This window comes from Macrobrachium nipponense, chromosome 23 (assembly GCF_015104395.2).
Source record: "Macrobrachium nipponense isolate FS-2020 chromosome 23, ASM1510439v2, whole genome shotgun sequence".
NCBI lineage: Eukaryota > Metazoa > Arthropoda > Malacostraca > Decapoda > Palaemonidae > Macrobrachium > Macrobrachium nipponense.
In genome coordinates, this window is record NC_061090.1 from 78,331,684 (window position 1) to 78,347,645 (window position 15,962).

General features: G+C 39.4%; 1 protein-coding gene across 1 annotated transcript in view; it reads left to right on the forward strand.

The window, feature by feature from the left end:
• The window catches only part of LOC135198280 (26S proteasome regulatory subunit 10B-like), a 30,662-nt gene extending 24,055 nt beyond the window's left edge, over positions 1–6,607 (forward strand). Inside the window, exon 4 of the mRNA XM_064225854.1 lies at positions 6,599–6,607. Within this exon, the coding sequence (XP_064081924.1) occupies positions 6,599–6,607 (9 nt within the window). The remainder of the gene's footprint in view (positions 1–6,598) is intronic.
• The last annotated feature ends 9,355 nt before the right edge of the window (positions 6,608–15,962 follow it).

Here is a 15,962-nt window from a genome sequence, read left to right on the forward strand (position 1 = left end):
CAAACATATAATGAAAAAGAGTACTTCATCTTTTCAATTACACACTTTCGCCCAACAATACATGACCTCGGTTGCGAGCGCGCCGCCCATCGGCAACGGAGGCATAATTCAAGGGTTCAATTCATGAAAAGAGGGGAAATCGCCCGCATCTACGGCGATCAACTCCATCGTTGGTTCATAATAAGTAATGAAAATGAAAACAGTGTACTTACAGTTTCATTTTCAAGTCAAAACAAACCATTAGTAGAAAACACAATATAAACAAAGCATACGACGATGAAGCGGGCAGAGAGCGATGACGAACACGTCCTTTCACACCCGCGGCCGAAAGCAAAAGTGATTTGTTTAACCTCACAGTCGCGCGGCGCGCGACTGTCGGACAAGCAGTTAACTACCGTTCACCCCTTGTTCGAAGCTTACGACGTTCCAGCTGCCGCTAGCTACTTCCTATTGTTAAAGGACCGATGGTTGTATTACGTATCGGAACAAATTAAATTTGATGCAATTAATAAATGAAAATGAAAAGAAAACTGCATTGCGAATCCACTTTCATTGCATTCTATTCATACAAAATAAGAGGCTCGTGCCGAACGCAATCAAGCTCTCGGCAACGAACGCACAGGGCAAAAATATAATGAAAAAGAGTACTTACATCTTTCAATTACACACTTTCGCCCAAAATACATGACTCGGCGCGAGTGCGCCCGCCCTCGGCACCGAGACATAATTCAAGGTTTCATTCATGAAAAGAGCGGAAATCGCCGTCTCTACGGCGATAGCTCCATGTTGATTCATAATTAAGTAATGAAAATGAAAACAGTGTACTTACAGTTTCATTTTCAAGTCAAACAAACCATTAGTAGAAAACACAATATAAACAAAGCAATACGACGATGAAAGTGGGCAGAGAGCGATGACGAAAAACACGTCCTTCACACCCGGCGGCCGAAAGCAAAAGTGGTTCTTCACCTCTCGGGCGCGCGAAGTGCGCACGATCGGACAAGCAGTTAACTACCGTTCTCCCCTTGTTCGAAGCTTACGACCGTCCCAGCTGCCGCTAGTTACCTTCCTATTGTTAAAGGACCGAGGGTTTGTATTACGTATCGGAACAAAGAACTGCACTTGCGATTTCACTTCATTCAAATAAAAAGGGGAAAGGATCAATTTCCGGGTAAGATCGGAAACTGATCCAAAATGAGTATTGCTACAATCAAAATAAATATATGAAAATGAAAAAGAATACTGTACTTGCGATTCCACTTCCATACAGAATAAGTTTTCGTGCCGAGCGCATTCGCTCGGCAACGAGCATACAGGTTAAAAAAAATATAAATGAAAAGGGCACTTACTTAACGATTTTCATCTAAAACACCATTTCCAACCAAAATATAAGCTCGGAGCGAGCGCTCCCGCCCTCAGCACCGAGCATACACCATACGAGGATCATTTCAGGGGAAAATGAATTCCCGCACTTACGCCCTTCAGACCCGGCACTCGGGTAATCGGAGGGCGTGGAGAAACCAAGATCATTTAATTCGCAATTGAATTCAATGGAAATAAATATGAAATGATTGTACTTACAATTCAGTTTCACTAGATAAATAGAAAAAGAAAAACACAACCATGCGAAAGCAACGACGATGAAGCGGGCAGAGAGCGACGATACACGTCTACACGCCAGCAGGCTGAAAGCAAAAGTGGTTTGTTTACCCTCCTCCCAGTCGCGCTTGCTGCGCGCCTGTCGGACAAGCAGTTAACTACCGAACCCCTTGTTCGAAAGCTTACGACCTATCCAGCTGCTGCTAGTACCTTCCTATTGTAAAAGGACCGAAGGTTTGTATGCCGTGTCGGAACAAGTGTTGCTTTGTCCCCACCTTCCGAGAAGAGTGCGCATAAGAAACTAGTGCTGTCTTCCTCTCCCTCTTCCCCCTCTACGCCTCGTCAGTGTATCAAGCATGGGAAAGCTAAGGACTTTGCCCTTCCTTCGCCTTCGAGTGAGGAACAACGCGAACGTGTTCCTGAGTGCTGTGGTTTCAGACAGTGTTAGTGATATGCGTTCTGTAGAGGCTGCTTCGCCCTCTGCCTCATATCTCGAACGTGCAACCCCCCCCCACCCTCCTCCGTCCTTGCACATCGCGAGCGTGCTGCAATCTCCCCTGCGCGTGCACGTGATGTTAGTGCTCCTTCTTCTCCAAGGCCTATTTGTCACCGTAAAGATCTGAAGGCTCCTGTCAAGAGGTCGAAGGTAGTGAGCACAGAGTTGGCGCAACTGGAGTGTTTGCCTGCCTCTCACTGGTGCTTCCAAGAGTTCAACTCTAAGGGATTCTCCGTCTATCTCGAGTGTTCGAGTTTCCCCATCATCTTATGTAATCACAGCCGCCACGCCCCGTGACCATTCATGGACATGTGGAGTCATCTGTTGAGGTGAGTGATGGGCCTAATGTTACAGTGGATGCGTCTCGGAAGCCGACACTTGGACCCAGCCCAGACAGGTTAGTAAGGGTTTCTGACTGTTTGGCTGCTAACCCTTCTGTTTATTTGGATGGAGAAGGCGCATTAGAAGAGCCTACACACCTTTCTCGTCGTCGGTCTCCAGTGCCAGAGCAGGAGGAGGGAGACACGCAGGAGTTCCTGTCTTCCTTTTAGTTAGTTGTTGATTCATTCTTGGGTTTAACAATTTGGAAAGTATGCTTCAGGCTCGGTCGTCTTATACTCCTTGCTTGGAAGCCTTGATGGGAGCTACTCAGGACCCCAAATCATCTCTTCAGCTTCCTTTGATGGAGCACGTTCAGTCGGTCTTGCAGAAGGTTAACGCCTCTGTTTCTGACCGGGACGGTACGGTTCACTTAACTCTAGGGGCTCTACCAAAATACTAACCCTGCCTCTCACGAGACATAGGAAGTACTATGCTATCAGCTCTGCGTTTTTGTTGTCACACCACCTTAACCCAGACATCATTCGCCTGAAGCTGGGTTTGACTTTGGAACAGGTGAGGTCGGTGGGTCCGTCCTTATCTCCGCAAGATGCCTCAGCTTTAGAATCTATGGCGGCCTCCATGTTGCAGACAGTTTCTTGGCTGGACCTCTGGTCTGTGGTTATTGCCAAGATAGCTTCTTACAGGTCCCCTGAAGGGTTGGTGAGTGCCGCCTCGCTTGCCAGTCTATTGCAGTCCGGGGGCAAGGCGTTTTCATATTTGGCTCACCTCAGTGCAATTTTCTTCCGATTAGGAGGGACGCAGCTTTGTCTAGGATGGAGAGATCGCTCGACACGGAGTCTTTGCTGGCATTCAGGAACGGAGATCTGTTGGAGTCCCAATTTTTGTTTTCTTGGACAGAACTCGAAAATGCGATAGACCGGCGCCGGGCTGACACCAAGGACCGACTGGTGCACCAGGCCATGTCTAAGTCGAAGTCTCGTCCTCGGAGACGTCCAGCTCCTCCTCCTCCTCCGGTCCAGCAGCAGTCGAGGAGATTGTTGCCTGGTAGTCCATTGAGGACCTCGAGTTTGGCAGGGCCTTCCCGTTTGACACAGCCTAAGTCTCAAGATCAACGCCCCTTTTGCTCCTGTTCCTTTAAGCCAAGAAGGGGCCCAAGGGACAGAGGTCAAGGGGGCCGTCAGTAGGTTAGGCACCTCTCCCTCTCCTGCACCACGGGTGGGGGGGTGCCTGGCTGGCCATTGGGCCAAGTGGCAGAGTTATGGGCAGAGAAGTGGGTGGTAGATATCCTTCGGATGGGATACCTACTACTATTCGACTTCTCTCCTCCTCTGTCGGACAAGCCGCAGCTCAGGAAGGTGTATCCTCCAGATTCTCTGAAGTTCTTGGCTCTTTGAGAGGAGGTGCAGAAAATGCTGGACAAGGATGTGATAGAGGAAGTAGTGCGTCCGTCCCCAAGGTTCTTCAGTCACATCTTCTTGGTGCCCAAGGCATCGGGAGGATGGTGGCCTGTGATCGACTTATCCACCTTGAATCGCTTATCAGGAAGACACGGTTCAAGATGGAGACACCACGCTCGGTGTTGGCAGCTGTGAGGAAAGGCGGCTTCATGTTGTCGATAGACTTAAGGGACGCATACTTCCAAATCCCTGTTCATCCCACGTCCAGGAAGTTCCTTTGCTTCTCTTTTGTGGACAAGATCTTTGAGTTCAAGGTCTTATGCTTCAGGCTGACGACAGCCACTCAAGTGTTCACAAGGGTCTTCTCTCTCGCGTCAAGTTGGGCCCATGCTCAGGGGATCCGTTTGCTGAGGTACCTCGATGATTAGTTAGTCTTGGCAGTTTCCAGGGAGAAGCTGCTGCAGGACAGGGATCGTCTTCTTCGGTTCTGTCTGGACCTGGGCATATTAGTCAACCAGGAAAAGTCGAACCTTGTACCCACTCAAAGGATTCTCTTACCTGGGCATGGTCATCGATATGACAGTGGCAAAAGTTTTTCTGTCGGATCAGAGATCGGAGAAGTTGCGGGCTGTAGCACGCAACTTCCTGTCAGTCACATCAGTCAGCTCATCAGTGGCAGGTTCTTCTGGGAGTGTTATCTTCCCTGGAGAAGCTGGTCCCTCATGGGTGTCTTCATCTTCGGTCTCTGCAATTCCTAGTTCCTAAGCACTCACTCCGCAAACACAGCAGACAACTACAGTTTATGAGGTGCAAAGCTTTATTCCCTTAATTGTTTACTTTACTAATTATTTAGTTTAACTTTACTTCAAAGTATTTATTTAATTCATGTCTATTATCCCTTTTTTGCAACCAAATTAACCCCGAAAAATTACAGATATTTCTCAAGTACGAGCAGACGATGGCAAAAAGACTCATCGTTGCCAATCTAGTGGAGCTCCACACATACGCCGATGCATTTACAAACTGTTTCCATGAATTCTAGTTGTCACAGTAATGCAGTAATGATCAAATTGCTGTGGTATGTATACCTATATACTACAAATAGGTAGATACGCTAATTTCACTAATTTTCCCGGTTTTGTATAAGTCTTATACCCAGTTTGGAGGGTAAACATATACCAATTGACAACACTGATGAACAATTGAAAAGCTCAAAATGCCGCAAAGAATGCTGTAGTCCCCTTGAATAAGTACTGGTTAGAGTTCGGGTTTACGATTGTTGTAATGAAAGTGCCCCATCGTCTATGGGTACAAGTGGTGTGCGAATTTAGCACAAGAAATAGGAAGTTTGTTGACACAAGCAACTCCGCAAACATCGAGATGGTGTCAATCTTCTGAATATTCCAAATTGTAAGAAAAATTTCTAAAGCGTTTTGGGGTATTGTGCACTGCGTTGGCCACACTTTTCATTCCTCTGTTTAGCTAAATCCTAAAATATGGCCTTAATTTCTAACTTTGGAGAAAATATTTACTTCGAAAGGAGAGTAAAGGTCTTGAGCTCCTGTTATCACCACCAACAACTCATGACTAATGACAATCTCCGGTGTCAGGACGTGTTAGAGTACTTTTTCGGAGGGTGGCCAAAACCGCGGTAGTCAGTGAGTTGGCCAGTCCACTCGGTTGTTTACCCTATGCCCTGACCTGGCCGAAGGGCTTTGCCTCTCATTGCACCCTGCCTAAGTAGGGTAAAATACGAAATGGCCACCTGGCAGCCACCTCTACCATAGCATGATCACCTTCCTGAAAATCGGAAATTATAGCCTATGGCCTTAGTTTGTGACTTGGGTAAAAAAACTGACTTCGAAAGGGATGTACCTAGCCTATACCTAGAGGTCTCAAGGTGTTGCTTCGACAGACGCTGGCTCTTGACTCCTAATGTCTATCCTAGGTTACAGGACGTGTTAAAGTACTTTTTCGGGAAGGCGTTCGCGATACAGTAGAGGCCGGCCATTCGGTATTTTACCATATCCCTGTCTCCCTACTCTGCATACTACCCTTGGAAGGGGGTGGGGGTTTATAAGCATGTTTGGGTACAATTGGCAAGACAGATGTTAGCCTAACTGGGTACGAACCTAACATTGCCCAAGTCATTAGGGTAGCTATCGCCCAGTAGAAGCTACCTACCTAGATACCTATTTAAACAAGACTCCTACACTTACGATAATAAATGAATGAACAATAGACAGCAAAGCGTAGAAGTAAATTTAAACACAGTACCCTACTATATATATATACTCTCACTCACGCACCACATTCATGTCGAGTTCATAAAACGTCAATTTAACACATCTCTGTGTTTGATCACGAGCTGCAACTTGCAAAACAATAAAATGACATAATGACGTCACAAAATTCCAATTCTTCTTCTGCAACATTCCAAGCGACATGCGAGTTGCGAGACCGTCCGTGACACAGTTGCGTGACTTCAAAAGGTCTCGGCAAGTTGGCACGCGTGCATGTCAATCACACACACACATCAACAACAACAGCAACAATAACAATAAGTATTTTCTTAATAAAATGGAAGAAAGCAAAGCCAATGCATAGTTTGGTGCCAACCTTAAACTACTGAAATGAGGACGAAGTTATTTCAGAAAACTTAAACAACTTTGTTAATACTATAATCCTAAGACTGATCATCACTACCTATGCCAAATCCCACGCCATTTAGGTATATCTCTGTCTTGCTTGCATCCTCTTCCAGGATATTTAGTAGGCCCTCACTGTTCCAACAGCTATTTCACTCCACCTATCTAACCTTTTCTAATCCGTCCATCTCAAACCCTGCCTACCCCCACACCTTCAAATCCCTCTGAAATTTACATTCTTTTCTTTAGCGTATCATCGTCTTTCACTAAAAGAAAAAAAATATTTCGGCTTTAACTTTTATCTTTCATTTGTATTTAATATGCACCCCTTCACTTACATAAAGGAGAGTTGGCTGACATTACCTTCAACCCTTCCAACTTTGACTTCCGCAGGCACATTGTTACCTTTTTTTTGCTTCATCTATTCTGACATTTACTTATCTTTTTCATCCTAGTAGTAGTAGTTATGGGTCGAGGCAATGCCTTTGCAACGGCGCCTCTTAATCTTGGGTATTTTTTTTTATTTGTTTAGCTCTTTCCTTTTTTCTCTCTTTTTTTCCACATCAAGTATATGGTTTCTTTTCTTACTTCGTTGTTACCTGAAAATAGACATTTTCCCACTACGTCACTTTCCTTCTCTTCATAGGGTTGTTGTAGCCCTATTGCTTTCACATGTTCTTCTCAGTAAGTATACCACAATGTAAAAGGAAATGAAATATGTCTTCTGCTGTATTATTGCAAAAAGGACAACAGGTGTTCTCATTCTGGTGCCTTTTTGTTATATTTAAATTAAGAGAGTTGGTTCTGGCTTTGAAGAGAAGTACCGAACCAGTAGAGTTGTCATAAATTTCTTCATCTTTTATTTCTCTTTTCCACGTTTTATATATGTTCACCGTCACTTTATTTTCCAAATCTTCTTTCCATCTCTCTGTGTCCCATATTCTGGCTTTTTCCTTTATTTCTGTTCTGGATATTCCTTCCAATGTTCTTAAATTGATTTTAACTTCATGCATGTACTTTTCCACTGTTTTCCACCATTTTCTTTCCTTTTCTTGCATATCTGTAATTATTTTCTTCAGTATCTCTTTCCGTCCATTTAAAGTATTATTTACATAGCTTATCTTCCCACTCATAATTCTACTTTTCATTGAAGAAGCTCCTATCTCCCCCCTTAATGTGGCTGCTACTATACTTCTACATGCCCCTAATATTTTCCTATATACCCCATTCTCTATTCTTTGTAATTTTTCTATTTCTGTGTCTGTTAGATTAACCACATTGGTTCCGTATAAGACTGATGGTAGAGCTATGTTTTTCCAGAATGTTTTACCTATTAAAACTTTGTTGCAGCTTTTTTCTATCACGGAGTAGGTTAGGTTGGCTAACTTCTGTGCTTTATTCAACATTTCTTTTTTCTGTAGCTTAAACAGATTTCTAGAATCATTTATCTTTATTCCTAAATATGTAATGTTCTCCCTCACCTTTATGTTCTCTATCTCTTCTGGTTTATCTTTCATATTGAATATAATGATGCTGCTTTTCTCTTTATTTATTTGGAGTCCACATTTGTTTCCTATATCTATTAAAATCTTTATGTTTATTCTTGCATCTTCTATATTACTTGCTAGAACTAATCCATCGTCGGCGAAGAAAAGTGTCCCTATCTTTACTAGTTCATTTTCAAATCCTGTCCCTTCCTCCTCCATTTTCTTAATTATTAAATATGTCATTAGTTTGAAAAGTGAAGTAGAGCCTGTGCAACCTTGCCTAATCCCACTAGTAATTCCCATTACCTGTTCGACTCCCTCCCCTAGGTCTATTATTGTGCTATCCCCTTCATATATGTTAACTAATGCCTCTATGATTTTTGGATGTATTTTGAACTGTTTCATGACTTCGATCATGACTTCTCGTTTTACTGAGTCAAATGCTTTACTGAAATCGATAGCTATTACTATTAATGGTTTTCTATTCCTGTAGCTCTCTTCTACCCCATATTGTAGTGTAAGGATGTTATCTTCTATCCTACTCCCTCCTGTAAATCCTGCTTGGCATTCGTGATCTTGTTCATTTAGTCTGAGGTGTGCTTCTATTTCGTCTTTTATCAGCATCATGAATACTTTGTATGATATATTTAATAAAGCTATAGGCCTTAAATCCTTAGCCCTTGGTTTCCTTTTCTTTTCTATCATTTTTGTTCTAGATTTCTTCCAAGATTCAGACTTTTCTTTGATTTCTAGTTCTTTGTTGTAACACCTAACTAGTACTTCTATACAGGTTTTGCTCTTCATTAATGCTTTGTAAAGCTCTGGTTTGATTCCATCTGGGCCTGCAGCTTTTTTAGCTTTGAGCTTACTTAGACAAGCTATGACTTTTTCCTTGGTTATCAGAGGCTCCTGCATTGGGATTATCTTCCTTTTGCATTCCATCACTAGGTCCATGCGTTCTCTTAGTACTTTTGGGAATCTATAGTCTCCAATTCTTATGATATCATCTTCTTCTGCCAATTCATTTTCATATTCCATCCTTTTCTCTTCGTTCCAGATTTCCTTTATTTTATTTTCGTGTTTGCTGTAAATGGTTCTCCAATAATTCACTCATTCATCCTTTGTTTCAGCCTCATTTAGCTTGCTTCCCTGTTCATTATATAAGTGTATGGTTTCTTTTTTGGCTTTTTGCTTATTTCTTAACTTACCAATATTTTCCCAGAGCTCTTTGTTTTTGTTTCTTCTTATTTCTTCTGTTATTTTCTTTTCATATATTGTTATCTTTTCTCTTATTAATATCTGCACTTCTTTTTCTTTTGTACATATTTCTTCTCTAGACTTTCCTTTACGACATTATCTCTCTCATTCCTTTTCTTCCTATTCAGCTCCTTCCTTTCCTTGATACCTTTTCTTATTTCTTCACTGAACCAGGGTTGCTCTTCTACTTTCTCCTCTACTAGCAACTTTCTCCTATATGTTCTCATTAGCTTGTCTTCTGCTACTTCTTTTATTGATAAGTCCATATCTGTGATTATGTCAATGTCTTTATCTATTAGGATCTCTTCTGATTTTTTAATAAAGTCATTTAGGTTGTCTTCATCTGTTTTGAAGTATTTTACTTCCCCCCCATTTACCCTTGTTGAGATTCTTGTTCTGTCCTTTGAATGTTAAGTGAATGGTAATTAGGTTATGGTCTGAGATATCAAATTTCTTTTTGTCTTCATCAATTACCATCTCCTCAAAATTTTTGTATAACTTCTCATTGACTCATTCACTACAATCTCTCACTGATGGTGATGGTTATGGGTCGAGGCAATGCCTTTACAACGGCGCCTCTTAATCTTTAGTTATTTTTAACTGTTGAGCTCTTTCATTCCCTTTTCTCTTTTTTCCACATCATGTATAGGGTTTCTTTTCTTATTTCATTATGACCTGTAAATAGAAATTTTCCAACTATGTAACTTCCATTCTCTTCATAAGGTAGCTGAAGTCCAATTGCTTTAACGCATTCTTCTCTATAAGTAAAACAATACAAAAGGAAATGAAATATGTCTTCTATTGTATTATGACAAAAAGGACGACAGCTGTTCCCATTCTGGTGCCTTTTTGCTATACTTAAATGTAGAGAGTTGGTTCTGGCTCTAAGAGAAGTATCGAACCAATAATATTGTCATAAATTTCTTCATCTTTTATCTCTCTTTTCCACATTTTATACATATTCACAGTCACTTTATTTTCCAAGTCTTCTTTCCACTTCACTGTGTCCCATATTCTGGCTTTGTCCTTTATTTCTGTTCTGGATATTCCTTCCAATTTTCTTAAATTGATTTTAATTTCATGCATGCACTTTTCCACTGTTTTCCACCATTTTCTTTCCTTTTCTTGCATATCTGTAATTATTTTCTTCAGTATCTCTTTCCGTCCATTTATAGTATTATTTATATAGCTTAGCTTTCCACTCATAATTCTGCTTTTCATGGAAGATGCTCCTATCTCCCCCCATAATGTGGCTACTACTTTACTTCTACATGCTCCTAATATTTTTCTATAAACCCCGTTCTCTATTCTTTGCAATTTTTCTATTTCTGTGTCTGTTAGATTAACTACATTGGTTCCATATAAGACTGATGGTAGAGCTATATTTTTCCAGAATGTTTTACCTATAAGAACTTTGTTACAGCTTTTTTCTATCAAGGAATACGTTAGGTTGGCTAACTTCTGTGCTTCATCCATCATTTCCTTTTTCTGTAGCTTAAACAGATTCCTAGAATCGTTTACCTTTATTCCTAAACATGTTATATTCTCCCTCACTTTTATATTCTCTATCTCTTCTGGTTTTTCCTTCATATTGAAAATAATGATGCTGCTTTTCTCTTTATTTATTTCTAGCCGACATTTATTTCCTATATCTATAAAAGCTTTATATTTATTCTTGCATCTTCTATATTCCTGCTAAAACTAACCCATCGTCTGGTTTGATTCCATCTGAGCCTGCCTCTTTTTTGCTTTGAGCTTACTTAGGCAAGCTATGACTTTTTCCTTGGTTATCAGAGGTTCCTGCATTGGTATTATCTTCCTTTTGCATTCCATCAATAGGTCCATGTGTTCTCTTAGTACTTTTGGGAATCTATAGTCTCCAATTCTTATGATATCATATACTTCTGCCAATTCATTTTCATATTCCATCCTTTTCTCTTCATTCCAGATTTCCTTTATTTTATTTTCGTGTTTACTGTATATGGTTCTCCAATAATTCACTATGTCATCCTTTGTTTCAGCCTCATTTAGCTTGCTTCCCTGTTCATTATATAAATGTATAGCTTCTTTTATGGTTTTTGCTTATTTCTTAACTTACCAATATTTTCCCAGAGCTCTTTGTTTTTGTTTCTTCTTATGTCTTCTGTTATTTTCTTTTCATAAATTGTTATCTCTTCTTTTATTAATAGCTGCACTTCTTTTTTCTTTTGCACATATTTCTTCTCTAGACTTTCCTTTACGACATTATCTCTCTCATTCCTTTTCTTCCTATTCAGCTCATTCCTTTCCTTGATACCTTTTCTTATTTCTTCATTGAACCAGGGTTGCTCTTCTACTTTTTCCTCTACTAGCATCTTTCTCCTATGTGTTCTCACTAGATTGTCTTCTGCTACTTCTTTTATTGATAAGTTCATTTCTGAGATTCTGTCAATGTCTTTATCTATTAGGATCTCTTCTAGTTTTTAAATAAAGTCATTTAGGTTACCTTCATCTGTTTTGAAGTATTTTACTTCCTCCCATTTACCCTTGTGTGAGATTCTTGTTCTGTCCTTTGAATGTCAAGTTAATGGTAATTAGGTTATGGTCCGAGATATCAATTTCATTTTTGTCTTCATCAATTACCATCTCCTCAAAATTTTTATAGAACTTCTCATTGACTAAAGCAAAATCTATTACACTTTTCATCTGCATCCTCTCCCATGTGTAGACTGGATCCAGTGCATCTGTCTTCTGCGTTAAGTAGTATTAGCACGTATTAGCCTATGCTCATTCATCCATTCTAGTATTATTTCCCCGTTTCTGTCTGTATTCAGGTGGCATTAAGATATCCTAATAATAATGATTCTTGGTCATTTATGTTTTTAATAATGCTTTCACATTCCAATTTTATTGCTTTATCTCTATTTTTATCCTCCTCTGTATTTCCTACTGATAAGTATAACAACAAAATATGGATATTATTATTGTATATTTTACATTTGGCATACAATAAATCTTTACTAATGGTCTCCACCTTGTTTAACTCTGTGTTATCAGTGTTTCTATATAGCATCATTAACCCTCACCCTTTTTGTCTTTCATCTCCCTCATATTTTCTATTTTATTTATACCTTTACTTAATGCTAACTTGTCTAGTTTCTGATGAGTTTCAGTTAAACAAAATATCTTATTATCATTGTCTATTCTATTTCTACTAACTTTTGTCTAGTTAAACATTGTATATTTATCATATATACTTTAAGCTGTATGTCAACTTTATTTGATTTGGGCTTCTTGGTTAATGTATTATTTATATCTCCGTTTATTAAATTTCTCCTGTTGCCCCCTTCAGACTGAAAATTTTCATTTCTGATCAGTTTACCCTTTCTAATACTAATACCTACGCCAAGCGACCATTTCCGTTTTTTGTCCCATATTCAAATTCATTGTTCCATCTTTCTAATTTACATTTATCACTTACCTGATGTCATAAAGAGAAAGGCGAAAGGGCACAGGAAGGTAGAGATGACAGAGCGAGGAAATAGCATGAGATGAAAAATATACCGACAGAAGTAGAAGTTGTGGGATGACAGACGGAGTGAGACCTCAAGGTTTGAAAATAGAAGAAAATAAATTAGCAAGCTAAGCTTCAGAGGAAAATCCCGGTGAGGTAAAAGCAAAGAAAGAGATAAAGAAATTTCAATAAAATAGCAAAGATGTTCGTAGCCGAGTCAAGAACGAACACTAGCAGACCGCTCTATCTATGAGAAACTAAGGACACCTAAAGAACAAAATTATAGGATATCCAAGGCCCCATCTTAGGGCCATAAGGAGAACTTTTAGCAAGATAGAAATGAAAGGTGCCATCCAGAATATGAAGGACAACAATGCAGGATGACTAATAGGAACAGTAAGAGATGATAAGAGCTTTAGATGAGGAATGTACATCATGGTTGTGAGAACTGTTGATGAGCTGGGAGGAATAGGACATGATTTTTGACTGGGAAGTGGGAGGAGAGTGAAAGGGTATACGTATATCTATAAACATAAGGGTGATGTTTTTAAAGATGGGAATCTTAGGAAAAACGTCTAGGAACACATGCTTAAAATATTGGAAAGTGTCATTGAAAACAAACTTTGCCTAATATTAACAACCACGAAATGCAGGATGAATTTATGCTTGGAAAAAGCACAGTAGATGACATTCTTATTGCAAGACAGGTGCGGGCAAAATTTTTGGAAGGTAACAGCAAGCTATATTGGTGTTTTGTAAGCCTAGAAAATGTTTTTGACAGCACTCAGAGAAATGGTTTAATGGAGTCTAAGAAAGAAAGTTCACGAGGGGCTCGTAAACATAAGGGAAAAAAAAAACAGTAGCAAGGACATAATACAGAAGAGATACCTGGTAACTTATTGCTGGATTACATTTCCCATTCTTTTTTGTAATCATAATGGATGTATTAATTGAGCATGAGAGTAAATATGCTAGTTAGCAGATTACATGGTTCTAAAAGAAGCAGCAGGAGTATTGTAAAAGAGGTACAGGGTTTGGCAAGAGGGCATGGAAAGAGAACCCAAAGTCAGTGCTGCAAAAAAAAGAAAAGAAAAAAAAAGTAATGCTAAATAGCAGAGAAGGAAAAAGAGGAACTGTAAGGCCAAAATCTGGGAAGATATGAAAGCCAATAAATGTCTCCAGTAACATGAGTTCTGTCATAAGTGAAGAGGGTGTAGTATATAAGAAAGAGGTACGGCAGGGAATTAAAGCAGCTTGAGCTAAGTAGAGACAAATTTTAAGGGTGATTCTTGACAAGATTCCTTTCGAACTCAGGATTAAGGTCCACAAAACGCTGGTTAGACCAGTGCTGCTGTATGGTGCAAAAACTTAAGGAATGCAAAGAAAAGATGGAACCCTGGAAAGAACAGTGATGAGAATATTAGGAAGGATCCTGGGAGTTAACCGCTGGAAAGAGTGTAGAGTGAACAAATAAGAAAAAAGTGTAGGTGTTTGTAAAATAAAAATAAAACCAGGGAAAGTAGGATGAGGTGGTACGGTCAAGTGGTTTGCAGCGGTGAGGATGCTCTGGTTAAACCATTATATAGTCGTAGAGAGTAGAAGTAGACATGGACAGGAAATTAGATGGTGTGACTTTGCAGAAAAATGAAATTGTTAGGTTTAGAACACACATGCCAAAGGCATAACTCTGGGAAGGAGGAAGACTCGAACAGCTGGCCCCATAGGAAGATGGGATTCAAGTCATACAAAGGAGACTTTAACTCTTGTTCACAGTTACTTTCAACTTTCTCCTCTTACAATGCTTTCATTAGTCTCTGCTTATCATACGGAAACTTCAGCCACTACATACTACCTTATTTACTCTAAAATTGTGTACCTTCATCTGCTCTTTTCTGATATTTTATGTATTACGTACTCCACCCAGACCTAGTTTTTACACTAAAATAATTCCTTTTCTGTCTACATATTCTAAATATGCTTGCTTTCATTAAAGTACGACCTTAATTACCTCCAAAACTTATTTCCCACACTATACATAATCCAAAATTGCATCTATGTCAATTTTGTCCAAAGCTCTCCCCATTAATCTTAAACTTTTCCATCATTATGATCAACAATTAAACCATTCCACTACTTTGTCTAAACCCTCACTCTCTAATGTCTATCAGTTTTTTGTCATTTGTTTTACCTGCCCAATAAAATGCACCTCTAATTCTTATACACCTGTAATCACCATCAGAACAGATAACTCTTTCATTCTTTTAGCACATATCTCTTATCAAAACACACTGTATCCCAATACCCCTTGGGTCATTCACTGTCTCACTTTCACCACTGTGTCACAGCATCTAACTTCTAATCTCACCAGTTCCTATAGCCTCTCTATTCTTCAAACTTGTGAGTATATTTGTTATGTCCCCAACATTCTCTTTCCATAGACATTCTGAAATTACACTATCCCCTTCCACTCTTGCATCATTCAGATTTACTTCTCATCCAACACTGCAAATATTCCCTTTTGGATGTCAGCAACTTTCTGTATTGATAATAGTATGTATTAAGCTAAAATTACGCTTTAGTTCTTTATTTTCTCCATAACAGTAATTTTGACCGGTCTAAAACTACTTCCTGTATAATCATCCTCATTCTGTATAGTTGCCATGTTGTCATGATACCAGTACTATAGAAATTTAATTTCTTTTCCTGTTAAAACTGTTGAGTGATTTTTTCGTCAATACTAATAATGGCGATGTTTATAAGTTAAAACAAGGCTGCTATACTATTTAAGAGTTTTGCACTATAGCTTGTGTTTTTACCGATTTTTATTTGTTAGGAATAACAAGTAAAAGTCGCCTTCATAATATCCTACTGTAACATGACGTTTGTTTTCATTTTTGCAAGCTAGACAAGCATTTGGATTTTCAAAACACTGGCCCTTGACAACTTCGAAAAAGTTTGACACATGCACTCTTGGGCCTTACAGGTAATGAGAAAATTTAACATATTTGACAAAAGATGCCTTTACCTTTCTTGGAGGCACGACCACAGTTCGTCCAAGAGGTATGTAAGATTACTTTATTTTGTTCATAACCTCCCTTTGGATCATTGATAGCTTTTTATCTTCTTTTCACAGAGGAAATAATGCACAAACCTATTCTACTTTAACAAATCTTACAGTAATTGCTGCTCTATCTCAATGATAATCCTCTTACTACTTAGAAACTCTTACATCACTTTTTCAGG